Source organism: Siniperca chuatsi, linkage group LG21, assembly GCF_020085105.1.
Source record: "Siniperca chuatsi isolate FFG_IHB_CAS linkage group LG21, ASM2008510v1, whole genome shotgun sequence".
NCBI lineage: Eukaryota > Metazoa > Chordata > Actinopteri > Centrarchiformes > Sinipercidae > Siniperca > Siniperca chuatsi.
In genome coordinates, this window is record NC_058062.1 from 19,317,889 (window position 1) to 19,345,399 (window position 27,511).

At 40.7% G+C, this 27,511-nt stretch overlaps 2 protein-coding genes across 12 annotated transcripts in view; one reads left to right on the forward strand and one right to left on the reverse strand.

The window, feature by feature from the left end:
• Window positions 1-13,127, reverse strand: part of LOC122868395 (histone acetyltransferase KAT7-like) — a 27,369-nt gene extending 14,242 nt beyond the window's left edge. Inside the window, exons 1-10 of one of the 11 annotated variants that reach the window (XM_044180271.1) lie at window positions 13,095-13,127; window positions 10,030-10,174; window positions 8,200-8,418; window positions 4,871-5,155; window positions 4,649-4,731; window positions 4,096-4,182; window positions 2,114-2,212; window positions 1,868-1,978; window positions 1,711-1,758; window positions 697-888 (exon numbers count right to left, since the gene is read on the reverse strand). In XM_044180271.1, coding sequence (XP_044036206.1) covers window positions 697-888; window positions 1,711-1,758; window positions 1,868-1,978; window positions 2,114-2,212; window positions 4,096-4,182; window positions 4,649-4,731; window positions 4,871-5,155; window positions 8,200-8,418; window positions 10,030-10,174; window positions 13,095-13,112 — 1,287 coding nt within the window. In that variant the 5' untranslated portion in view covers window positions 13,113-13,127. Of the gene's footprint in view, window positions 1-696; window positions 889-1,710; window positions 1,759-1,867; window positions 1,979-2,113; window positions 2,213-4,095; window positions 4,183-4,648; window positions 4,732-4,870; window positions 5,156-8,199; window positions 8,419-10,029; window positions 10,175-10,304; window positions 10,855-12,046; window positions 12,563-13,094 lie in introns of those variants that run through there. The other 10 variants (XM_044180272.1, XM_044180273.1, XM_044180274.1 and 7 more) reach the window with 10 other exon arrangements.
• On the forward strand, window positions 12,643-27,049 carry aldh16a1 (aldehyde dehydrogenase 16 family, member A1). The gene is made up of 17 exons (XM_044180268.1): window positions 12,643-12,980; window positions 14,908-15,007; window positions 15,144-15,270; window positions 15,380-15,537; window positions 15,631-15,708; window positions 16,115-16,302; window positions 16,435-16,593; window positions 16,702-16,860; window positions 18,038-18,194; window positions 18,486-18,561; window positions 19,170-19,275; window positions 21,058-21,194; window positions 21,418-21,585; window positions 23,191-23,395; window positions 23,532-23,717; window positions 25,361-25,486; window positions 25,713-27,049. Exons 1-17 carry the CDS (start codon window positions 12,891-12,893, stop codon window positions 25,890-25,892), a joined length of 2,400 nt encoding a protein of 799 aa, XP_044036203.1. The 5' UTR covers window positions 12,643-12,890; the 3' UTR covers window positions 25,893-27,049.
• Window positions 27,050-27,511: the final 462 nt, after the last annotated feature.

Here is a 27,511-nt window from a genome sequence, read left to right on the forward strand (position 1 = left end):
AACAGTGTATCAGCACACTGAATCTGTAAAGTGAATCCTAATATTGAAGCTACACGAGACGGAGAAACTGAGTCCAAAAAATCTGTAATAGCAAAAAGTTTGGTGTATTGTATTTGTTATTAATCTGACACTGGACATGCAGATGGGTCAAATATAGTGTGGGACCAGGAGGAATTGCGAGTAAGGTTTTAAGACACATATAAAAATGTACCTGATAGGACTGTCTGTACTGTTCATATCTGCTTTAAAAATCTACAAAATTCACCGCAGTTTCTAAATACAGTATCATTGAATGTGAGAAAAATCAATGCCAGCATGTATTTCTATCACTGCATTAAAATGACAATTACTTTATTATAAGCAGACCTGAATAATATAGTAGAAACAGGACTTTTTTTTTGATAAATTGATAAATTAACTTGAAAAAATTAACTCACTCATTCACTGCTGCCTATATAACAGACACTCAGTAGTTTACTCTATAGTGAACAGTAAATTGAGCTTTTGGACATTTTTTGATTATTGTCATTTTGTGTCAACACTTAACACTGTGAGTAATTTTCGCATCTTTAAAATGTGACATATTGCATTGTGGGATTGTTAGCATAAAGTACACAGGACTGATTTCAGACACGGCCATTCTCTAATTTTTTAAGGACCTGCAGATGTCCCCATAAATAGGGAAAGCTGCCTTACCATGTGCCTGCGCAGAATGGTCTGGCTCTTCATATACTTAAGGCAGAACTCGCACATGTAGAGCCTCCCCAGGCGGGCGTATTCCTCTGGGTATGGAGAGTGGTACCAGGTATCAAGCTCGTAGCGACCAAACACAATGGTCTTTATCATGTTGCTGCCCTCCGACACCTGGCCGGCCAGACGAAGCTTCTCCTGTACAGGCCAGGACAGGAGGGAAAGGAAGAAGGGGAAAGGAAGTGAAAAGTGAAAAGGTACAAAGAGGAAAAGAAGAAAGGGCAGGCGAGCAGGCAGAGGGAAGAGAGGAGAAAGAGGAAAGATCACAATTATTCAGGGAAGAGGATCAGGTGCACCAAAGATCACACTTAGGAAAACCTCAGTGGAGGCAACCAACCACAAGAAAATAGGATAGAAAAGAGGAACAAATAGGAAAAGGCTTCATATGAAGGTATGAAACAAATTTCTTCAAAAAATATTTATGTTTATATTTCTGTTTTGTTGTCTGCTCCGATTTTTAAGACCTTTTCAGAGGCAAACAGAAGTTAAGATTTAAGTGAAAATAGTGCACCTTTGGTATCACAGTATTTTCAAAATGGCTGAAACTGAATTTAAGAAATTTAAATGGTGTAAAAATAATTTAAGGCTTTGAATCAGGATCAAGTGAATTTAAGATCATTTAAGACTAGCTGCATTACCACGCAATAGTAACATTACTTTGACGAAGAAAGTGTAAAAACATGTTCACTGTTCACTGATGGATTTGCTATCTTAAGTTTGAGTTTAAGATTGCTTTTATTTACTAGTGAAATAGAAACCAAAAGCAGCTTGAAAAGCCTGCAGTTAATCTAAATCTATCAGTGTATGCCATTTGCAGTTAACCGACTAAACATACAAATCCATCTATGTGATCTTAAAGTAAGCCTAACTGAAAATAACAAGACCTTCTCATCTGAATGGGTCACAAACAGAGCAGAAGAAAAAACAAACAGAGTAACAGGAAGTGATTGTCCAAACTACCAAAAATATCTCAGACTCCTCCTGTGGCTGCAGAGGAGGGTTTGCTGACTGAAACAGAGAAGAAGAGGAATAATGCAAAAAGGGGGGGGGGGGGACAAAAGGAGAGGGAAGGAGAAAAGAGTAAGGGACGGAGGTGATGATGAGTTTTCTCTCTTACAAGGTCGTCCGAGGCACGTGCCTGCGCTTTCCTGAACAGCTCGAGGTCGTAGTCGCTGGTGATGTTCTCCAGCAGCGGCTCCCTGCTCGCTCCGTGGCTCTGATGGTGCTCCTGGCGGTGGGGGGTGGAGAGGGAAATAAGAAAGACTTTCGAAATATAATATGGGAAGGATGTGGAGGAGAGACGTATATGAAGGCGTAAGCGGAGTAACGATATTGCACACACATTCATTTCTCACCCACTTACCATGTACTTTTCCTTCTGCTCCTTATTGAGTCCTGAGTTCCTCTTCCTCCTCAGCTCCGTCACCTTCTCCTTGTAGCGCAGCTGACGCTCTGTGGGGGCCTGAGGCCACACAGAGACAAACAATTAAACACAGAAGATTTTGCATTTGCATATTGACCCCTTTACCTTTTCAGGAGTGGCCACAGTAGAGCAAAAAAAGGATCACTACCTTGATTTTAAATGTCTGGTGATAATATACAAAGAAATAATGTCTGTATAATGTAATAAAGTTATATTAATTTCCATTAATATTGCTATTTTATCACTGCTTGATGACATTAAAAAATTAACACAAAATGTGAAGGTTCATAATCGTAAGTCCACTGCTTTTAACACCTGTGCCGGTGTCCCACAGGGATCTATACTTGAGCCACTTTTATCTAGTCTGTATATAAATGATTTGCCTTCTGTCTGAGGAGATCCCGCCATATGCTGATAATACAGTGATCCATATACATGGTTGCACAGACAGCAACCTGCTTCCAAACTTACTAATGCAATGAGCCATATTTCAGCGTGGCTAAACCGATCAAGTCTTAAATTCAATGTAACAAAATCTGTGAGTATGTTCTTCTCAAAAACCCCTGAACCAGATATAATGATATCCAGATCGATTCTAATCGGTCCTTTACAGCTCATGTGAAAAAAATAAGCCAAAGAGCTGGGTTTAATGAGAATAATTTTAGATTTACAGGAAATCTCAATGATCTCTGAAACAGCTTTGAATATATAAATATATAATATATACTGTATATACAGTATATTATATATGAATGCTATGATCATCCCACATTTCACATATTGTCTAAAACAAATTATATGAATATACTCTTCAAGTTCTGGACCAGAACTTTCAGAGCTTTTTAACATCCTGAGCTGATAAAACTTGATGGAATATGTTAATATATTAGAGATAAAATTCCATGTAAATATAATTTAGTGTTCCTTTTTATTTATTCTTTTAGTGCTACTTTTATATAGCTTGTTCTATTGTATTGGCTATTTTATTGTTTATATTCTATTCTAATTGAAATATTGCAATATCTGTTTCTACATTTTCTGTGTGTGAAGCATGGAGGGGGCTGCAACTGCATTTCATTGTGCAATCCTGTATTGTATAATGACAAATAAAGCTGCACCTTGAATGATACTTATCAGTGCTCTGTTATTCATGTCCTTGCATGTTTTCTTTTCTTCTTACTACCATGTGTTATACTATAGCATTACTTTTTGGTAGCTGTGTACTGTACTATATTTTGCACATTTATTATCTTGTGTATATACATTTTATAAGACATGTCATTTTATTCTGTTTTAGGGAGCCTTTATAACATCTGACCAACTCATTTACAGTCTTTTCTCTGTTTATTAATGAGCAGTGTTCCTGCCAAATAAACTAATTATTTACATCAGACCAGGAGGAGTCATTTCACACTCACTGCGACCTACAGCAGCCCTTCATCACTTTGCCTAAGGCCCCGCTACACTGACGAATCACAGTGTGATCTCTGACCTGAGGTATTACTGCTTTAAGAGTAATGCTGCAGTGTGTGGGAATTCCCCTCCACACACACACACACACACACACACACACACACACACACACACACACACACACACACACACACACACACACACACACACACACACACACACACACACACACACACACACACACACACACACACTTTCAGTTCACGATGAAGTGAATTGGACAGGTGAAATCGAGGAAGGGTCACAGCCTTCACCTGGATTCACTTGCTCACTTAAGTTGATAAAGAGAATAAGTTTTCCTGACATTCTGCAGCCTTACAGAAAGACAGTATACGTATATATGTGTACATGTCTGTTGTAGGCGTGCGCATGTGTCACCATGTGTTATGCTTGTCTGATGCACTTGCGCATGCTGTTTATAACTATGCGTATGTGTGCTTGTGTGTTACCTGGTTTCTTGTGGAGTGTCTGTTCTCATCCTGGCGGTGCGACAGCGTCCTTTCCTCAGCCTGTTTGTCGCGTGTCGATGCCTTGCCCTGACAAAACATCAACACTGTCTACCACCAACAACTCACAACCACCCCCACAGCAGAAACATCGCAGCAACCACCACAGTGTTCCTGGAGGCTTCGCAGCTTGACAACTTCAATTTGAGTCTGTTGCTTTCCTTCAGTTTTATCCACTGGACACTTGGTCGCAGTGTGACGGCTGAGATGTTCCCACGGTGGAAACTTGGTTTGATTAATGAGTGATATTGTAAAAGCTACAATGTAGTAACTGAAGCAAAAATGTAACATATTTTTATTCCAAGTGTGGTGTGATAGTTGTCAACAAAATAAAATGAACAAAAACAAAACAAACTGTAAGATAACAGACAACACATAAAATGGTCAGAGCTGTTTGTTTTAAAATAGCATTTAGCGTCACGGTTTCACACTCACTTCTTACCCTGGAATCCCTGTTGATATATCTTTCTGGGTGTGTGTGTGTGTGTGCATGTACCTTGCATTCATCAGCAGAGAGGTTGTGGTAGAGAGGACATCCCGATATGGAGAAATGTCTCTCATGCCTCCCTGTTAGATGACCTGAGAGAAAAAGAGAAGGAGAAAGGGGGAGGGAGACATAGAGGGAAAGAGAGAGAGATGTACACAGAGAGCTCAGGGTTGGTGGATAGGAGCAGGACATCTGATCCAATGAAAAATGTCGCTGTGTTTGTGCCCTCACCCAATGAGTTGCACCCAGGTGTGGGACACTTCATGTTGAAGTTGTAGCTCTCGTGGAAGCGCCGTCGTTTGGGCCGGTGGGAAAGGTCGTGGGCGGCGGCCTCTTTGAGTGACAGCTCTTTGGCCAATCTCTCGTCCTCCTCTTGCGAAACTACGATATCGTTGCTAGAGGACACGTGGTCATTGCTGGGGCTGGAAACCTCGATGTCTGACTCTGAGGACGGTGCGTTACCTGTCGGGGTGCGAGGAGGGGTCTCGTCCCGGTCCACTCCCTGCTTCAGGTCTGCTGAGCCGATCAGGACAAAGGGAATGAGAGGGAATAATTGCAAGAATGCTGGGTGTGAACTTACAACCCCTACATAAATCAGTGGTTTGCCTTTTTAACTGAAAATGGCAAGTCAAAAAGTTCACACATTTCAAATTAGACTGTTACTCATAGAGATTAAAATGCGCCTTAATTATCTAATTTTAAAGGCATGGTTCAATTAGGGAGTCATTTTCTGGCTTACCCAGAGAGAAATTCTTGGATTGGGTGCTTTTTATGTCTCTGTGCAGTTTGAAGGAAGTTGTACCAACACAAACAACACAGAATGTTCGATAATATTATGGCTTTCACGGAGCGTTGCAAGTGGCAGACTAAATACAACTACTGTGGGCTGGACAACAGCGGTACAGCAACAGCAGCACCACTGACAGAAAAACATATCAAGGATTAAAAATCTGCATCTATCCTTAAGTACTTAAGCACTTTTACTGCGATAAAAGTATCTCTATTGCCACAAATCTATCTTAAGGGAAATCTCTGTAGGCTACAAATGTGACCACATACAGATGCAGTTAAGACCCTCCAGCAGAGAAATCCAACAGTAAAGACTGATGTTGCTGCAGCAGAAGACCAGTGTTTGAACTCAGAGAGGCTGGCCGGTGAATCGGGGAACATATTTTAGCCCATTTCCTTTCCTACTGGGCTATTCATTTTTTTTTTGTATCTCTGAGATTGGAAACCTCCTCCAATGCTAAACAATTTCTTTCACTTTGTGTTACACCCCCAAACCTCATTCCTAATACCACTTACATTTTAGGTCAGACTCCCTTTCCTGAGAGACCCTGCTGGTAGACAAGCAAACAAACATGTATATTATTACATCTTGACTATTCTAACTAGTGAGAACCCTTATTGCATTAAAGTCAAAGTGCCAACTATCTGCGGCAGAAACATACTTGATGGCAGAACCACATAGGGCTAATGATTTCTCTCTCCAAAGCATTTGACATGTTTGACCATAATACTCTGCTACAGAAGCTAAAGAAGCTAGGTGTGGCCTCTGCAGCTATCTTCATGGTCAAAGTCAATTTGTCACCTAGCAAGGAATTAACTCAGCTCTCGTTAACATTAAATCTCCCTCACAAGGGTCAATTTTGGGGCCCTTGATGTTTTTAATTTGCCTAGTGTTTGTAAACTGGCATCTAATATTTTTATTTGCAAACAATACTAGTATCTTTTATTCTCACAGAAACCTTAATAATGAACTAAATCACATATCTAAATGGCTTAAGCTAAATAAACTTTTACTCAACTTTGAAAAAACTCAAATTTGTGCTTTTGGAGAGAGCCACTTAAAAGGTCCAGTGTGTAGGATTTAGTGGTATCTAGCAGTGAAGTTGCAGTTTGCAATCATTTGAATACCGCTCGCCTCACCCTCCCCTTCCAAGCGTGTAGGAGAAACTACGGTGGCCACGAAAAACACGAAAGGTCCTATATAGAGTCAGTGTTTGGTTTGTCCGTTCTGTGCTACTGTAGAAACATGGCAACCTCCGTGGAAGGGGACCCGCTCCCTATGTAGATAAAGACAGCTTATTCTAAGGTATTCTAATGAAAACACCATGGTTCTTATTTTCAGGTGACTCCACACTAACGAAAACACTTATAAATGTTATATTCCATTTCTGCCAATAGCCTCCTCCTAAATGTTACACACTCCTTCAAGTAATGATAGATAACAAGTTAAAATGGAAATCATATACTAAAATGATTCATCTAAATTAGCAAAAAACATTGGGCTGAGATAAAATAAGATACATGATGCATTGTTTATATAAGTCCATGATTTTATGAGTTACTGCAATATAGCTTGGGCGAGAGGTTCGCAGCATACAAAATTGCAAAAGATTTATCAGTTACATTTGAACTGTCATGAGCTTCCTGCTCCATTTTCGAAAACTTCAAAATGCACAATTCATTTTTTCATTCTTTTTTTTTTAAACTTTCCCCCAGAGCTTTTTAAAAAAATGTGTTCCTCATCGCCAACAATTAGTATGTTTTTATTTTGAATATACATCTGTGACAGTCTTGTAGAGTTGGGTTTGCATAAATGATGGCATGATTGTCGTCTATAGTTATTTTGCCACTGAAGTGTGTGGTTTTCTCCTCAAGGGAAGCCACACGATAAGCCTCTTGGCTTCTTTTGACATCTGTGCTTACCATATGATTCTTTCCTTGTGTTTTAATTTGTTAGTGTTTAGCTTTGACTTTTCATATTTGATTTTCTATTTTGTATTGTGCAAATAAATATACAAACAAACTAGGCTTGTGTGACATAGACATGATTAAAATGACTGTAATAACATTTTTTCATAAATTATGTTTAACGTATATCTTGCCATCCCTCGATTTCACGATAAGACTCAATATTAAGGCAATAAATGATAAAATTGAATAAGCAAACAATCTAAGCGTAGATATATCTGCTTTAATGGATACAGATCACCACCTCCGACCGTGTCTAAAATTGGACAACAGATCCTGGTCTCTGTAAGGTAAATGATTCGTCCCAGTGACAAAACACAAGTCCAGGATATGTACTGAGACAAATTTGTCTTCTTTATAATCAGGAACACACTGATCACAAACAGGGCCCATGACATTAGCCGAACGGCACTACAATGAATGAATGAAACACGCAGATAGACCCCCCCCCCCCTTCATGTCATTCCGTCTTTTCTCTGCCCTTCCAGCTTCCTTTTCGACTCTCTCATCTACTCGTCAGTCTTTTCTTTTACGCTCCCTTTCGTCCTCTCCCTCCATCCCCTGACTTTACTGCTCGCTTCACTTTCCTCCCTGCCTCTTTTCGTCTCCTTCATCTCTTCCATCTTCTGTGCCTCTGTTTCTACTCTCTTACAACAGCTTGTGATTTTCCTTCTCCTACAGCCAAGAGGAGGTGCATGAATACACCACACAGCATCCACTTTCCATTAAAAATGTTGAAAGCATCCCTTATGGAATGTATAGATCTAATTACTAAGACATGCAGGAAACACTGCTGGTCTCACCATTAGCCTCGGTGTCTGAGCCAGACGACCTGCTCTGACGCAGTGGGTATTTTTTGGCTGTGGTGTTTGTCGCCCCCTGCTGGCTGCGTGTGACCCTGCGCCCGGAGGCGAAGACGGATGCTGCCACTGCTGCCGTTGCTGCCGACTCTGCTGCTGAATCCTGGCCTTCATCAGGACCAGCGGCTGCAGGGGAACTGCTCCGTACTGAGCTGCAGTTATCTAGAAGAGACGGGATTATTTAAGGATTTCCAACATGGTTTTACATACAAAAAATATAACCTTATAACATGCATTAAAGATGAATACACTTAAATATACTTTCTTTCATAATGACTACTTTTACTTTGGAAACGTTCTACTGCTACGTTCTACTTCTATAAGTTTTAAATGTCTTTCTTTTCCTTTATGGCATTGCTACTTTTTCTTAACTACAATCTGAGTGTTTGTGTTTTTCCTGTTACTGTTAACAGCATAGATCACCGACTTGACTGCAGAGCTGAAACGATTCGTCAATAAATCGATTGGTTGATCAACAGAAAAATAATTAAATAACTATTTTGATAATCAAATAATCATTTAAGTAATTGTTCAAGCAAAAATGAGAAACATTTCCTAGTTCCAGCTTCTAAATTGTGAGGATTTGCTGCTGCTCTTTGCATTACGTGATAGTAAACTGAATATCTTTTGGTTTTAGATGATTATCGATTTGATGTCACCAAACGATTAATCAAGAAAATAATCAGCAGATTAAATGATAATGAAAATAATCGTTAGTTGCAGCCCTATTTGACTGTTGTCTACATGGAAACTTGAGAGAATTTGCTGCAAAAACTTTAGTATACAATCTACTGAACAGACACATTAAACGTTTTCCAGATTTTAGATTGATTTCTTAAACCTGTGCAGTCTGTATCTGAGCAATCTCCGAGCAAAAATGGTAAGAAGATAGTTACTTGTTGTGAACGGCCTCAGTAGTTATGAAGAGACTAATCCCGCCAAAGAAAATCAGACTGAACCTCTGAATCCACTTCTTTTTGGAGAAAACTAGGCTCTGTGTGTTTCTAAGCCTGTATGAGGACTAGGACAGCGTAGCCAACTTCTCTCAGTAACAAAAAGCAGAAGAAACAGTGTCGGCCTTTCTTTCTGTGCTGTAAATCCCCTCTGGCAGCCACAGCAGAAAGAGGTCACGCAGGGGGTGGGAGTAGAGTTTGTGTGTCTGCGGTGGGGGGGAGGTCAGGCTGTCTGAACCCATTCATGCTTTAAGGCCGCCCATATGTAACAGCTACTGCTGAACTGTTGAAGTGTGTGTGTGTGTGTGTGGTTACATTTTTCTTTTTACGATCAAAAGAAAAATGTAACCACTGACGTTCACTACGGGTGAAGACCAGAAAACAAAACTGTAACATAATAAATAGGTTTAATTATGCCTACTATGACTAAAGTTCACAGCGGTCAAAGAGGCTACAACAGGTCTTTCCAATGTTCTGAAATACACTAGTGTAATGGTAATGGTAAAATAAACTTGTGTAATTACACTAAGGTTATTCTTATGATATGTGATCCTTTAAACCAATACAAGGTATATTATTGTAATATGTATTAATACAAGCACACTGCATGGGTGTCACTTTGATATACTGTAACAAATTAGAAACCTTACATTTTAACTTCAGTGAGCAGAATGTTACACTGAGCCAGTAAACACATGGTGAAAGTGTTGCTTTGATGGATATACAAGCTGAGGAGGTAACATTCGAGTTACGGGCCGAATGGAGTTTTTCTACTCTGCAGTATATGAGAAAAATTAATAAATGAATAGAATACATTTACCTTGCGAGCTCTGGCTGAGGCGCAGTGACGCGCGAGTCAGGCGCGTGCTGCTGCGCCTGCGCACACTCTCGGAAGCTTCGGTGGGCTCGAGGTCGGCGGAGAAATCCGAGTCCTCCGTCCCGTCCGAGCTGCTGCCTGCGGTCCTCTGGAAACAACAACAGTGATCAGCGATCTGCGTGATTTAACTAGAAAGTCTGGACTGTCACCAAAACCGGATCAGACCAGTTAGAGACATTCTGTGCGACTGACTTAAGTAAAGAAGTGTGTGTTTTTACCAGCGGATAATTCAGCAAAGACCCCATACTGGGGGGGGGGCATCACCCCCTCCACATCTCTTCCGGCTCTGCACCCTCTCTTGTCACGATCTACTTGTCAATAAATACTCACAATATGCCTGGTCGGCATCCCCACGTGTACACCCCGAATAATACCGAAAGCATCTATTGTACCAACCCCAATTTCAAACAACGCCCGAGTGCACCTTCCCGTGAATTTCCAATGTGTAGTCAGTTAGGTCGACTAATTATTTAGAAGACTACTGCCAAGAGCGCCTAACAGCTCAGTGAAAACCAATGAACTAGTGAAATGGCCCCTAAACTGCATAATTTGTCGAAATTGCAGGCTGCCTAGCTTCCTGCTACACGGAATGAATGGGGTGAAAGCTGTGGCGTATGAGGGCTCACCCTACACCACTGCCCTGCTGGGTGGGGGTGGGGTGGGGGGGACTCAAGTAGTAGCCAACATGTCATTTACATTGAACAAATAACATATTGGAGCCCATTCCACCCTCTGAAATAATAGCCGAAATGTTACACATTATATGGCTACCTACAATTGTATAATATTAATTCATATGGTGAAGGATTAATATGTATGTTGGTCTGTATTTCAGTCGTTGCACAATACTTTGTTCACAATCACGTTTATTTCGTTTTGTCATTTCTCCATATGTCACATTTTGTTTACACAGGGCCACCCAAGAAATAACATGTAACAATAAGCTTCGATAACACTTCATTGATGCCAAATTAGGTGTTACAGCGCGATAGGCAGAAAAAAAGGGATGAAAATCGAGCAAAGAAGATAAAAAATTAGGAGAGCTACGCCATTTACCAAAATTTAAAGCTATATACACACACATACAAAATACGTACAGTAAACACAAAAATAATAGAAATAAGCAATATTGTACAATTTTGTACAGTACAATAATATATGCATTTATCATTAGCAAAATAATGCTAATAACATCACTATTAGGCTAGTTGTCTTTTAATACTAATAAAAATGTATTACATTTTAATAGCACTACAATACAGTAACAAACTAAATAAAACAGGAGAAATATGACTCTACATTGCAGCGTGGACCACTAGCGCACAGCGTGTATTTGACAACTTCACAACAAGAAGCTGAGCACCTCATTTACATACGACCAATTACATTGGAGAAGGGGCGGAGTTTGAGGGAGCCGGACCATTGAACGCAACGTTTGTCCCGAATCTGTCCAATCACAGCGTTGTTTTGGTCCGGACGCTTCGTACCATTCTCGCACTCAAAGAACAGCCTGTTCCTTAAAAGGTTAGCTCAAAGCTGCCGTTATCGACCATAACGGAGGTCAGCATCTCCATGATCTCACTAACTGATAGAAATCTGACCAAAATTCGCAAAGCCCACATTTTCAAAGCTCTTCTCACTGTACCCCGAAGAAGCGACACGTAATACACAACACATTCTTGCAACTCAGCAATAAACATTAGCTAGCTTAGCTTTTAGCAACAACACAAAACGAGATGTCAGTTGTGTTGTTCTACCAACATTGATATTCAACACACATCTACAACTTATTAACGGCATCTTGTAGAATGGCATTTCAGCTCGCTGGCGTTCAGAGGTTTTTCCACACAGTTTGATTTGTTCCTCTACGTCGGCTAACATTAGCTATGACGTTATGTTGTTGTGTGTCCGATCTGCAGTCTGCTCTAACGGCTGAGTCTGCAGTAAACATCTGCCTTACCTTTCTCCGGGGCATTTTCAAAGGGGTGACGTTTCGCCTCTGGCAGATTATTCCTCCGCACTTTGGGAACAATTTATCCCAGGTTGTATAAATAATAAGAACAACAAATCACCAGCTTCTGACATATGAGCCAACTCAGCTGAAAAAAAGCGCATTAATTTCTCTGCACTTCCTTGTGAGTACAGCGCAAGCTCGTTAGTTTTTGGGGTCCGTTGACAAAATGCCTCCGTTTGGAACATAGAGCTGTGGTGGCCCTTTGATTCATACATTTATAATCATATTTCAATGTGCTCGAGTGAAACATGGCAATTGCGGCGAATTATCTCAACTAAAAAAAACGTGTAGTTATAATAGGTTCGTTGCCATATATTCACATGAATAACTACGTTCATTAAACCTCATCAGGTGTTACATACACAGATCGGAATCATAAGCTAAAACCCAATAAGTGTTTAAACAAAAAATTAAATATATCTAAAATTGCTGTCGGTAGCTTACAAAAACCGTAAACATTACGTTGTTTGCTTAAATCCAGCACCTTTAGAAACCAGACACAACACCGGAAGTAAGCAGGAGTGAAACTTCTCGCTCCGAGTAGGCATAGCAGCTCTGCCTGCACATTCAGTTCTACGCAAGCCTCAAAGGCTTTTTAGTGAGAGGGAAGCGAGCACGTTACGTTTGACGTGGAGTGGGACCTCAGTTGCCTTCTTGTTTGCCTTGCCTGTTTAGTTTGTTGCAGGAACCGTCTTACAAGCTTAAAAAAACTGATTTTCACCCTGAACGCCATTCAGAAACGAATACACAGCGCTGGGGAGATTTGCTTCCATTCTGACATATAATTATTATGGCTGGTAGCGCCGTCAAGACAGTGCACGACATTTTTCAAAGCATGGAGTACGGACCAGCAGTAACTTCCAGCACTGCCACTGCACAGGTAAAGTTATCAACCTAGCCAATTCACAACAGGGGCAAAGATTCAACGGCTATGGTTAGCATAAAACTATATTATGCTGCGTACTGGCAATAATTAGCATGTTTTACTGCTCACCAGGGCTAATGTTAGCATATTCCTGTTAGGCTGTTTGACCCATGTGAAGTTCCTTAACCGTTAGCTGACTGTAACTCACAAGGCAAACATGTGACTTAGACTGCAGTAGTTAATTATGAAATGTCAAGGGTGAAGCCAGATGTTTGGACACATGTTTCCACTTTAGGGAAGTCTCACCCACTGATTTTTTGATAATTGAGTCAGTATTACCACAGTCAAATCAGAGCATTAAGGCTTGAATTCCTGATGGAAGCAGGTGTTAAGTTTAGGAGTTGGTCAGCTAATTTGTTGGTCCTGTTGTTTAAGGATCAGGAAGATGTTCCCATGTCCCAGTACAGTCACTAAATGTATTTTCATTGTTTCCTGGTAGTTATTCAGTTTGATTAAACGGCTCCAAGATGGTTCTACAGTTGACCTCATCCCTGTAGTCTGTCCTTCTGCTGTAACAAGAGACTTAATTAAGATAATCAAAGGAAAATGTAGCCCTGCAATATTACAATGTGTGTCAGAGCAGCTTTAGTTTGGTTTATGTTGCTAAGAGAGAAGGTCAGCTCTGTACTTTGGTCTTCTGTCTGTAAATAGTTGACACACTCTGCCTGGCATACCCGCCTTTTATCACTGTCCAGCAGAGGTGGCGTCTTCCTGACCAATAAAATGTGAACATAGGTTTGGGTATCTCTCATGTACAGTGTCAGATCGGCCTCATTGAGAGGCATTATGGGAAGAAGTTTTCATTGGTGTCGTTCGTTGTAACAAGCTTATTATAAAGTGGAACTGAATTTGAAAGCATGATGACCAGTTTTCTGCTTTTCTGCAGTTGTAAAGACAGACATATTCCTGTTCTCTCATATGCAAAGAGCTAGTTTTAAAAAAGAAAGTAGTTTCTTTCAAAATGTGGACATGAGAGCCCTTATCTCTTGCACGTTTATCCAACTTGTGACAAGAGTTCAGCTGAGAGATACTGCAGTTCAGACATCAGAGTTTATTTCAAATACACCTTGCCATATGTGAATCTACTGCACATGCACCTTGTTTTTTTTCCTTGTCAGAGCTATTTGGCATCCACAAATCAACTGTATCCAACTGTTTTTGTTGTTGTGCCATTTGCAGAGGAATATTAAACTTCATAAGAATGAATAAAATACAGGTATGCTAATGAGTTAAATAAGTTATTCGTTTTGTTCAAAAGTAAAATTAGCTCATCTTGGTCATTTCGAACTGTGTTGAGGTGTATTAGCATTTATTTGAGCTCTGTTTACATTCTCTGACAGTTGATATTTCTGACTGCTGTGTACTGGAAAAGTCACCTGCCGGAAAGTGTGTTATGTTACTATGACAACCGGCAGCTGTGAGCTGTCATGTCACTGGTCTTTGTTGTGGCGTTACTGCATATTTAACAGGGTTTTTAATGTGATATTTTCAGTGTTTTTTTCATTGTTCTTTCATTTGGATGTTTGGAAATGTAACATGAACAACAATGGAGTTAATGTAAATGTTGCCTAATATTTTTGTGGTGGAAAAATGGAAATGAAATCTTGCGGTACCCTTGTCTTTAAGGCACTCCAGTAGTGTATGCTGTACACACTACTCACTTATAGATACATGCCTTCCTGAGCACATATGAATGTGATTGGTGTGGGTACTTACAGCTGTTTTTAGAGCTGTCTACTTGTCATCAGGTCACCTAAGACATATTTACTTAATGATAGAAAAAGCCTGTCAGCCAGGTTTGATCCTCAGAGATGGTTTTGGTTACCATCTTTTAGGCTTTCTCCGCAGCTTGAATATTGACTGTTACTTTCTTCTCCATCAGGCCTGGCTGGATCACCATTCCCGTTCTCTGGGTCTGTTCATCGATGGCAAGTTTGTCCGTCCAGCAGACAGACAGAGTCACTCCCTGGCTGATTCTAAAGGTAAGAGCAGCCTGAATTTACAGTGCACGGAAGATCTACACAGCTTTTCACTTTCATCATCTTCTTTAAATTCTCTGAACAAAAGAACACGATGAAACTGACCACATGCATGTTTTTTCACTCCTCTGGCCTCCAGGTGGTAATGTGTGCAGCATAGTGTGCGCTGCGGAGGACGATGTTTCCCAGTGTGCCTCCTCTGCTGTTAATGGCTACAAGGCCTGGAGTGGCCTGACCTGCTACCAGAGGGCCAAAGTGCTGCTCAGGTACGGCAAACTCACCTTTTTCCACTTTTCAGGTACCTCAGCACTGACTGTTTCAACCACTGTCCTAATGTGGAGATTGATGTCCGTGTGGCCTGTCCTCCACTAACAGGTTGGTGAGCGTTCTCGGGCAGCACAGTCAGTGTGTGTCGGAGCTGTGTGAGCTGTGTGGGGCCTCCTGCTCGCCCTCCACCCTCGTCAGACAGCTGCAGTACTACAGCAGCTGGGCTCAGCTCAGAGACACTCTTATCACTAACTGGACACCACTGGGTGAGGTCAGGGGGGGTGTTTACAAAGAAGCATTTGGTTTTAATATTCATTTTTAATAGAGTTTTTGATTAATTTTGTTTGCTTGTTTCCCAGGTGTGGTGGCAGTAGTTGGCTCTGATGACTGCTCTTTCTATTACCTTATGCTCAAAGTCCTACCAGCACTGGCCATGGGTAATACACACACACACATTAATGATTACTTTCATTATCGATTAAGCTGCCAATTATTTTCTCATCAGTTAATTATTTGGTCTATAAAACAGCCCAAGGTAATATATCAAATATCTTGTTTTGTTCGACCAAAGGCCAAACTTATTAAATTTACAAACATTTAAGATGAGGAACAACCTCAAATTCTCACATTTGAGAGTCTGAAACCATTAAACGCTTGGCATTTTTGCTTGAAAATAATTGATTGGTTCTCAAAATAGTTGCGTTAAATTTCTGTCAATTGACTAATTGATTAATTGGCTAATTGTTGCAGCTCTAATCAAATCCAAATTTTGGTTTATTAATTTGTGGTCAAAACTGTTGTAAGAGGTTTTGTGAGTTGTAATTGAATCCTGCCTTCTTCTAGGCAACTCTGTCATCGTTGTCCCTGGTCGGAGCAGTACCCCTCCAGCGCTCCTGCTGGCACAGCTTTTTATGGGAGCAGGACTTCCTGCCGGGGCTCTTAATGTTTTAACAGGAAGTGACATGTCGCTGGGTGCCAAAGTGGCTCAGAGTCCCAGCATCAGCTACGTCACCTACAGCGGCAACAAGCAGGTGCGTGTGTGAGAAAACTGGTGCTACATTTCTATCCAGAGAGGTGAGAACCTACCTATACATTTGTTCTAAAGCTTCCAAAGCTGTTTTTAATGTTACCAAAATTTCAACAATGTTTCTCTTCTCTTTCAGGATGGGGTGATGCTCTGTAAGGCCACAGCAGGGATGGGCGTTCCTGTTTCTGTCTCCCCCAGCATTGGCGCTACGTGTCCCTTCATCATCTTTGAGTCAGCAGACATCGACAGCGCAGTGGATGGAGTGATAGAGACTGCCTTCAAGAAGAAAAGAGAGGTGATTTACATGATTAAGTGTCCCCTATAGAATGATGGAGTGTGTCTCATGCCATCGCATCAGACCACCACGTCTCTTTAACAATGCTCTCTTCCTCTCTCCCCTCAGGTCCACTGGGTGTTGTGCGTGCAGGAGAGTGTGCTGGACAGTGTCGTGGTCCGTCTCAAGCTGCGCATGGCAGGGATGAAGTGTGTGGCCCTACACAGTGATGGAGACAGGGTCCTGGTGGACACTGCAGTACAGGAAGCTCAGCAGCAGGGGGCCACGGTTAGAAACACAAAGAAAAGATGTGCTTAGCTGCTGTGACTATAAAAATGAGTGGCTGAGAATAAGCAAGCTCACACTATGACTATAACTTAGGCCAGTGGTTCTCAAACTGGGGGGCATAGAGCCACTGCAGGGGGGGCGTGGATGACCAGAGGAAAAATATGGAGTGGAACTAAGTTGAATGAACATGAGTTTGCTGATGCTATCGTGCTGACTTGAATCATTTCTTTTTTTCAATCGAATTCAACTGGGCTCCTTTTTTTATTTGTTGCTCCCCTAATATTGTTAATGATTGATAAGAATTCAATCCGTTTACATTTGGTGGGGATGGTGGGGATTTTTCGGTTTCTGAAGGGGGTCAGGACAGAAAAAGTTTGAGAACCACTGACTTCGGTGATAGAAACTAACTGACGGACTTGAATTCGATTTTTCATTTCAAAATTACAAATACTTAAAATTTGGACTACAGATGGATGGAATCGTAATGTTAACTACAGACCACAAATTTCTATTAAATTTCATCCAGTGTTTGGCTAGCTAGCTTAACTAAAAACACTGGTAGCCAAATACACTGAGCACCACCCTTTTCAGCTAGCTACTTAGCTGAAGCTAACGTTCTTCATAAAACTACACTAGCTAGTGCACAAAATGTTAATCATCTATACGCTGCTTCTGTAGTACAATTTGTAAACTCTTGTAACAGTAACTAAAGCATTTTATAAAGTTAGCTATCTAATGCTACTTAGAAGTAGCTTGCTTCTATCTTAATAATATTATCTTCATCTTTAAGTGCAAGTCTCTTGTCTTCATAAGGACCACACTGTCACACAATGTCTTGGACTTAATTGTGTTATTCTTAATATTTTGTAGACGTGTGTGACTTAATGTCTCCTTTCTCATAATATTGAATATATTAAAAGTAGCGTTAGCTAGTTAACATTATTAGTGTTAGCTTGGTTGCTAAAATGCTTTAGCTTCTGTTACAAGAGTTTATACAGTGTTACTACACACAGTGTGGGGGGGGGGTAGAAAAGAGATAAATGATTTTAATGTGTGCCAAGACCCAAAAGTAGGAAAATTAAGTAGTTGAAAAAGAATAATGAGCTGTAACCTACAGGTGTTTGGTTTTCTTTCTTAGTGAATGAAAAACAGTTATTTTTCTCTCTCTGCTCCCCAGTTGGTTCAGTCCTGCTCTGCCCCCCCCCCAGGTGCTCAGTACCCTCCCACGGTGCTTTGCAGGGCGGCCCCCTCCTCTCCGTTTGTGGTCAGCCCCTCTCCTGGACCACTGCTGCCTCTCATGACCTTCAGAAGCAACACAGAAGCAGTGACCCTGGGTAAGGAATATGAACTGTTCTCTTGCAATACTGGAAGTTCATTTTCAGTTTTTAAAAGCTTTGTGAGAGACTTGTTAAAGATATTATGTGTAGCATTTAATCATCATTAATTCACTATCACAGTGACTGAGATAAAAAATCATCTGGTAGAGTGTGTACCCCATGTACCAAGGCTGAGTCCTTACTGCAGCGGCCTGGGTTCTAATCAAGCCTGTGGCCCTTGGCTGCATGTCACACATTTTAATAATGAATTTCTACTTGAACCACAGTAGCAGTCTCTGTTCTACACAGGAAACCACAGTCCTCATGGCCAGGCAGCCTCTATCTGGACTGAAGACCTCACCCTGGCTCTGGAGACAGCTAAGAGGTACACACATTCACAAACTCATACATTTCTTTTTTCTGTCTTCCGCTTACTTATCTTGTATGTTTCTTCGCCTTTGCCTGTTCCCCCGTTTTGCCTGTCTTCTTCCAAATCACATTTTTATTTTTTGTGGTAAACTTTAATTTCAGTAAATGTTTCCTATCTCTCCTTTCTGACTTCTCTCTTCCATATCCTTCTATTCCTCTCATGTGGTCTTTACAGTCAACACAAAAAGTCTTGATATTTACAATAATTTATAGGCATCTTAAAGACTTGAATGTCCATTTAGTATCTAATTACTGTAATATGTCTTTCCTTTTTGTCATCTCCTCCCTGATGCTTCCATAGACCATTTTTATGGCAGACATTTGTCTTGTCAAAGCAGGAAAAGCACAGATGGAATTAATAAGGTTAATGATGGCTGCGTTCCATTTAGGTGAGCCAGTTCCAGGGCTCTGATGTTGTGCATGGTCACTTAATGGAATGGAGCCATTGTTAATGTTATTATTTTTACACCTGTGCTTTTCCTGCCTTTGACAAGTCAGAATGTCTGCCGTGAAAAGGGTCTCCTACTTCCTAATGATATTTTCTTCTTCCCCCTCTCTCCTCAGTCTGTCAGTTGGCTCAGTGTGGGTGAATTCCCACTCTGTGTCTGATCCCTGTCTGCCTGTCTCTGGTCACAAAGACAGCGGCACCTGCACTGACGGAGGACAGGAGGTGGGTTTCAGTAGTTTATCACATAGTTAAGACTTTGACAGGAGACGCCTACGGAGCCCCAAAACTGACTAAAATGAACTGCAAAAAATGTATTACCATTGTGGTCCTTGATAAAGAGAAGAGCTATGCACTTAAAGATGAAGATAATGCTGTAAAGATAGAAGCATGGTGTCTGTAAACTTCCAAGTAGTGTTAGTTAGCTAATTTTGTAAGTGTTAGCTTGTCGGCTAAAATGATTTAGCTACTGTTGCAAGAGTTAATACAGTGATGCTACAGCAGTATAAAGTACAGTAAATGAATGATTAACATTACGTGCACTGGCTGGTGTAGTTTTATGCCAAAAGTTAGCTTTAGCTAGGTAGCTAGTTACAAAGGCTGGCAGTCAGTGCATTTAGCTGCAATATTTTCAGTTAAGCTAGCTAGCCACACAGTCCTCTCGATGTCAGTAGAATGGGAAGAACAGGATAACCTCCCATTATTTCAACATGGGAGCATTCACACATTATTCCAAAAAGGTTACCCTTGTTGCTGGCCTTGTAGTCACGTCATTTAAATAGCCTAAATTAGCTACTTTTTGTGTTACATATTTGGAGCGGTTTGTTAACCAGATACAAACAAACTATGTATAGCTCCTTTTTATATTTTATTAATTGATTGTACTAGTGTTAATATTGGATTTTATTTAGATGTAACTGTTAGCTATAGTGGCTTTGCCCCCATTTTGCCAACAGTTTGTTGACACTGTAGTTCTTTTCATCAAGTGGGAGATATCGTCACTCTCAGAAATTCCCAATATCTCCAACTCGGAATTATAACTGGAAGGCTGGCATTTTTTCAGTCATTCGTGATTATGGTCTAAACAATATGACATGGATGCAGCATTACACACACATGCGCACACACACACACACACACACAAACACACACACACACTAACCCCTGAACCAATCACTGCTCTGGACATGCATGGACACGCCCATCTCATTATCAAATAAGCCTTAGGAAAATTGGAAATATGGTGAGCAAAATGGCCTTGTTGTGTGGTGCAAATAGGGAATAGATAAATAATTAATTTTACTCTTCTTTTTATCTTAGCACACATTTATTCAAGTTTTAATTTATTTGATCTACTGTCTATCTACTGTTTGGTGTTAAAGGGGGAAAAAAGCTTTTTGCTTTTTTTCAGCAACCAATTGGAGTATTTTCTTTACTGACTGGAGTAAAGACAAGTATAACGCTTTATATTTCTTTATACACTCCATTTTAATTATTTAACTAATAATATCATTTATTGATGTATTCAGTTGTCTGATAACCCTTTACTACATTTCAAGGTTCAAGGTACATTTATTTGTACAATACAGGGCTGCACAATGAAATTAAAGTTGTAGTCTTCACGCTACACACACAGAACATAAATACAAATATTTAAAATTAGAATAAAAACAAGAATAAAAACAGTATATACAGTTAATTATATACATATATTATACAAGGTAGTGGTATGGTAATGTGCAAAACCAGCATAACAGAAAGTTCCATGTCATTTATTTATGGTGTAGTGATGAGGTGGGGTTGAGGAGTCTTGCAGCCTGAGGGAAGAAGCTGCTCTGTAGTCTGGTGGTACGACAGCGGATACTTCTGTATCGCTTGCCAGACGGCAGCACGGGGAACAGGCTGTGGCTGGCAAAGGATACCAGGAACCTTTGTCAGTTACATAACATAACCACTATGCAGATGAGTCTTGTACTGTATGTTGACCCCCTCTCTGCTTTTTGCCAGGGTCTGTACCAGTTTCTACGCCCGTCCTCTTCTTCCTCTCCTCCTCTACCTCGCTCATCCCCTGTCTCTATGGACTACTCAAAGTTCGGAACAGCAACATCACCAGCTATCATTCCTGATGATTCAGACCCTGCCAGGTGAGTTTGTAATGCTCTCTTTACTTTTAAGTCATATTTATAAGGTATCATAGCTGCATAATAAGCACATTATCAATAAGTAAGTAAGTATTTAAATAACAGCATAATATGAAGTAATACATGCAGGGTTAAGGAGATGATATTATCTGCTTTCGTCAATTCTACCCATTTTGTACATATCTGTCCACATGCATCACTCCCTTCCTCCCTCCTCTTCCCTCAGTGCTCCTAAGTCCTACCAGCACTTTGTCGGAGGTAAGGCATGTAAATCAGTGTCTGGCTGCAGTGTGGCTGTGCAGTCACCAGGGGGCGATGTGTTAGCCTATTGTCCAGATGGAGGACGGAAAGATGTCCGTAATGCTGTGGAGGCTGCTGTCAAAGTCCAGCCTGGGTGAGAGCTTTGCCACACAAAGATACACAAATTACACACAAACTCTTGCAAGTTGGGCTTTCAAAGTCCAGCCAAAAAACACAAATAGGTACATGTTGTGTTTTCAAAGTGACAAACCCAAGCCCAACGTGAAAAAGAGCTGATATACAGTACATACAGTAGACACACGTTGTTTTTGTTGTTGAAGTTCTCCTTTTATTTGGATATAACAAGGCAATATACAAATAATGTAGTCATTAATAATAATAAACTGAGTAATGATAAATAATACAAAAGCAAATAAAAAAAAAAAGTACAAATGAGGCATAATCCAAGCTACAGTAGATCAAGGAGAAGCCTCAGCACTCAGTTCCATGTTCCACCTGATAGACAAGTCACACATTCTTCTAGTTTCACAGTAAAGGCCTACCACTGCTTTCACATTAAATTGCATTTATTGTGAAGCACATGCAGGAGGTGGCAAAGTATCAGCAGTAGCTTAATACATAATTTGCTCACCACACTAACTTAAACAGAAAACTGTATTTAATGTGGATTGCTCTCGTCTAGCGCTGATGCTGATCCAATAGGTCGGATCGGTGCTTCCCTAATCATAATCACTAATTTTGACCACAGTTTATTGTTAGCTGCTTCATTTTAGAGCAGATTAGATGTGCAGTTCTCCCAAAACAATCCTAACATGCCAATGACCTCACCAAAAAAACAACCCAAAAAGCATGTCTTTTTCCAACTTGTGGATTGCTCACTGTGAAATGAGTGCCATCAAAAAGATACAAATCAGAATCTAAAATCCTACCTTTGTCCCACAATTTTGTTTAATACTGTCAGAGACCATCAATGTGTCGTACTCTCACAAGGACATATTTCACAACCCAGGGGGCTGTGTGTGTTTATCACCAAACAAAGTCCAACTTGACGTTGGGCACTGATAAAAAGACACAAACTTGTGAAGTCATACACAGTATATCCACAAAGTGTATCAACAGAGTTTGATTACACTGAAATCCAATAAACAAACCAGCTCAGTATGGTTTTCCTGCAGGACATTCATACTTTTAGTTTTTAACCATCATTCCCACTTTATAGATTTTAACCAAAACTAGTGCAGTGCCCGTTCGGGGCGTGCCCGTTCAGACCGCGAGCCTGTTTGGAACGGGCCGATTGCTCAACTCCTGGTATTGCTGCTTGCAGCTTTGTCGGGGGCATGGCTGTTCGGAATGCATGCCCATTCGGAGCGGGCCAGTTGCTTGGCCCCCGGAAGTGCTGCTTGCAGTGTTCTCGAGAACCGCTCATCCGATCGACTTCACACGTGACACTACACTCCCTTGGGTACTCAGCAATACACCCGCCAAGTGTGAAGTCGATCACATGAATGTTTCTCGAGAGCTTGGTCTAGAGATGTTCTGTATCAAATTTGGTGACGGTTGCTCAAAATTTGAAAAAAGAAAATCGAAGCACAGACAGAAAGTGAAAGAGATTCCTTCCTTTTATAGTTAGATACTGAAATGTAACCTGACAAAGAAACACACAGAAGATCACATGTCGGTGTCTGCACCAAGGCGTCTCCATCATTTAATTTCTTTTAACATCCTTCTCCTCCTCTAGCTGGATGAAAAAGAATCCGTCTGCACGCGCTCAGTCACTCTACTCTCTGGCCAAGGGCCTGGAGGCAAAGCGGCGGGACATAGCTGCGTCAATCAATGTTCAGACCGGTCTCTCCATGGAAGACGCTGATAAGCAGGTGGAGCTCAGCATCGCCAGGCTCAGTGATTGGGCGGCTTACTGTGACAAAGTCCAAGGAGGAGCTCTGGTGAGGCTTTTTTTTTAATATTAAGTTTATAAAAAACTTGTCCAATAATGAATAAATTAGATGATTGTCAGGAAGACTGGTAGCATTTGCTGATCTCCAAACTGCATTTGCATCTTGATGTGTCCCTCTGCTTCAGCCTGTGCCACAGTCTGGCACTGCTCTCTCCCTCCCTGAAGCCCTGGGAGTCGTGGGGGTCGTCCTCCCTGACAAGGATCCCCTCCTCTCTATGGTAACAATTCTTGGGGCAGCCATCACCACTGGCAACGCTGTCATCATGGTCCCCAGTCAAAAGTATCCACTACCAGCCTTGGCATTCGTCCAAGTAAGTGTTAAGATGTTAAAAATGCCTCGCAGCGAGTTGGTTAAGGGGGGAGGAAGGCAGCTACACTTTTCAACACAAAAGTTAGAAAATTCTTCACAATAAAAGGATTTAGCACAAAATATCAGGCAGGAGCCAAACACAACAGCAACAAAATAGAATTGACAACAAATGTAACATCAACAAAAGTACAACGCATCAGTTAAGAAAAGTGAGGGAATATAAGTGAGCCTTGAGTAGTTTACAAAAAAAAAAAGGTCAATTGAACTGGATGATCTGATAGTGAGAAGTAAACTGTTCCACAGTTTAGGGGCAAAGATCTCAAATGGTCAGTCTGGGAACATTCAGTAGACACTGGTTAGCCAGCCTGAGAGACTTTAACTAACTATACAGACACAACATTTCAGAAGCTTACTCAGGAGGCTTCACCCTGTAGTGCCTGAAGTAATAACTAAAACTTATTACATTTTAAACTCCACTAGCAGCCAGTGACGAGGGTCAAACATGGGAGTAATGCGTTCCCCGAGCTGTGACTTTGTGAGAAGATGGGCTGCAGCTGCTGTATAATGAATTACAAAAGTCTAGTTGTGAAGACACAACAGCATGGATTTCCCAGCACTTTCAAAAGATAACATATGTCTGACCATAGAAATATTTATTAATTGGGAAAAGCATGTGTCAATATGAAGTGTTAATATAAATAGGAAAACCCAGATAGGAATCTTCGTGACACTTAAATTCTTAGCATACAGCTTCATATTAGAGAATAAACATCCCAGAGACGGCTGAATGGTCTTTTAAACAATCTCAAGGCTCTCATAAAGCACACCAGTTTTCAATTTGCGCATAAAAAGAAAAAAAGGTCACGGTTGGTGTATCAATAAAAACAGAAAGTGGCAAAGTGCAATGGAAACAGACTTGGAGAATAAGTCATGATGTACAAGGCATGTGACTTATTTGTCACTCAAGCTTTTGCTCCACTGAAGAGCCTGTGACAGGCGAAATGTGTGTGGACCAATGAGGAGACTAACGTTCCTCAAATGAATATATGAAACAAGTGCAAATGCCCTATTTCCATTATGTTTTCTACATAGTTTTCCACCTTTGTTGTTTGAGACTGGCACTCTTTTAATTACGCCATCACATTGTGCCTTCTTCTTCTGCACTGGTTTAATGGGCCGACCGGAGAACTGGCGCTACCAACTGTTTATCTCGATGAACCAACTCCTGATACTCGAATAACAGTAGTGGATGTAAACTCGCATAAATTCACATTGTCTTTTTCTAGTTTTTCTGGAAATTTGGATGGAAACCTGATTGTAGAGTCCAGGCAGTCCTTTAGGTCAGTTAGTTTGCTGAGATCATCAAGTTTAACGGACAAGAACAGCTGAGTGTCGTCCGCTTAAAAGTGGAAAAATATATCAAATTGACGATTTAAATGGCCCAATGTTAACATAGCAATAAAAAATAATATAGGGCCAAGACCCTTGAGGTATGCCATAGTCAAAACAGCTGTATCAGACATGTCACTAACTGACAACATCACTAACTGCCACTGAGAACACCTGTGTACACCTGTCTATGTATCTGTAAACACTGATTTTATCTTTATTGCCCCTTTTCTTCCTCCTCCTCCTCCTTCTCAGGTGCTCCAGTCTTCAGACCTGCCAGCAGGTTTGGTAAATGTCGTTACAGGAAGTAGAGACCAGTTGACAGTGGCTCTGGCTAATCACAGTGTCATCAAGGCCATCTGGTACTGGGGCAGTGCTGAGGTAAGGACTAAACACAAACACATGCACCAGTGTTCAAATTTTAGTGGGGGGTGGGGGGCGCAGCTCCCTCTAAAGAGACCTGAGCCCCCTGAAAGCATGATTCGATTAAGTCCTCACTGTGAAATGAACAATACCCAGGACACCTAAAAAAACTGAAAGAACTGTCATCACCCAGCCTTACCACATATTATCATCTTCTCTCCTGCTCTCTGATTTCCTGCCGTAGGGCTGTCAGTACCTCCAGTACACCTGCACCAGCCCTCTGAAAATCCTGTGCCTGTTCTGCCAAAAGGGCGGGGAGGGGAAAGATGGAGGGAAGGACTGGACTCGTGCTCATCCCTCGCTCCTGGAAGAGATGTGGAGAAATGCAGTCCAGTGGAAGAGTGTCTGGATTCCTACTGCATAAGAAGACAGAGGGAGGGAGAATGAAAGATGATGGTGACAAGAAAGACAGAGGGAGGAAGAGTTGCAGATATCCACTCTTTTAACATCAGCTGAGTCACACTGTGACCCTGTACGATGTAGATTTAAAAGGAAGGATCAAAAATTTACTGTGACCATGAAAATCAGAAGATGTCAGTGAAATTAACAGACAACAAATTGTGACGACCACAGATCAGACAACAGGGATTTATTTGCCAGGTTATGAATGAGTGAGCTGAATGAGAAAACAAAGTGATATATATATATATATATATATATATATATATATATATATATATATATATATATATATATATATATATATATACACACACACACACACACACACACACACACACACACACACACACACACAGACAAAACAAATCATAAATAAAGCACTTAAAACAGAGAGACAGCATTGCTCATGTATAAACATGGTATAAATATTTGTCACTGATACTAAAAATGTAAACATCTACAAGGGCAGAGTGTTAATTACATATTCCTTCATTAGGATAAAGACAGCCAGTGTAGGTTATTTCTCTCACCTTGTCAAACTAGCAAGTTCGTATAAACACAGAACCAAGTCGACCTGACATTTTCTATTGCTATTGCTATGCTATTTCTGCCATCATAAACAAAAGACCTGATGACTTTCTACCTCTATCTTCTACCTCTATCTTCTGCTATTATGCATCTTTTTTTCTATTAGTCATCACACCTCTGCTTATTCTGCTTAAACCTCTGTTTATTATCTTGAATCTAAGGTCAGCATTTGTTTGTAGCAGAGCCCTGGATCAAAAAGTTCCTTTTTTCAGTCTACAACTTGAAACCTCATCTGCCCTTACAGTTCTGTCGATGACTGAGCAAAAATCTTTCAATCGTGTGTCAACTCAATCTAAATACGCTAATGTACTGTACTTTATATCTTTATTACTATACAATAATACTGTAGCTTTTAGTCATGAAAGTGCACTGCACGCACATTCCCAGTGAAATCTAGTTTGTTTTCATGTCCAAGTCCACATTGTAAAAAATTATGTTTTTCAAATGTGTATGTGTGTTTCCAGAGAATGACACTGGCTCTCACTAAACGTATAAACGCCATAATTAAAAGAAGATCATTTAATGAATGTACACACTCTCTTGTTGTTGTTTTTTTTACATGGCTTTATGGATGGCAAGGTTGATTGGTCCAGATTGAAATACCTCAACAACTGTTGGATTCCCACGACATTTTGTACAGACATTCATGCCCCCCTCAGGATGAATTGTAATAACTTTGGTGATCCCTTAATGTTTCATCTACTGAAAATGTTAGCATATCTCGGTGCTGCCAGTATAACTAGTTGACCTAAAGTTGTTGTTGTTGACTAGCTGGACAGATGGTGTTACTTCTCAGTTGCTCTCTTGCATTGAAGTAATTGCAAGAAAGGAGCCATCGTTCATGTTGTTAGTTCCAAGTACCAACAAGTAAAAGTGTCTGCGGTGAAAAAAGTAATGATTCCATTGATTTGAAAAGGAAATAAGAGTGATGTCATGCTGGCAAGGCCATCAAAAAACAGGCTAGTTAGATCAATTCAGAAAAAAAAACAACAT

What these genes read in the sequence shown, in the direction of transcription:
- aldh16a1 (XM_044180268.1), top strand. Translation starts at nt 12,891, where the DNA reads ATGGCTGGTAGCGCCGTCAAGACAGTGCACGACATTTTTCAAAGCATG. An exon ending in CTCCCTGGCTGATTCTAAAG is followed by an intron (nt 15,008 to 15,143) that starts GTAAGAGCAGCC and finishes TCTGGCCTCCAG; the next exon opens with GTGGTAATGTGTGCAGCATA. An exon ending in GCTCTGGAGACAGCTAAGAG is followed by an intron (nt 18,562 to 19,169) that starts GTACACACATTC and finishes CTCTCTCCTCAG; the next exon opens with TCTGTCAGTTGGCTCAGTGT.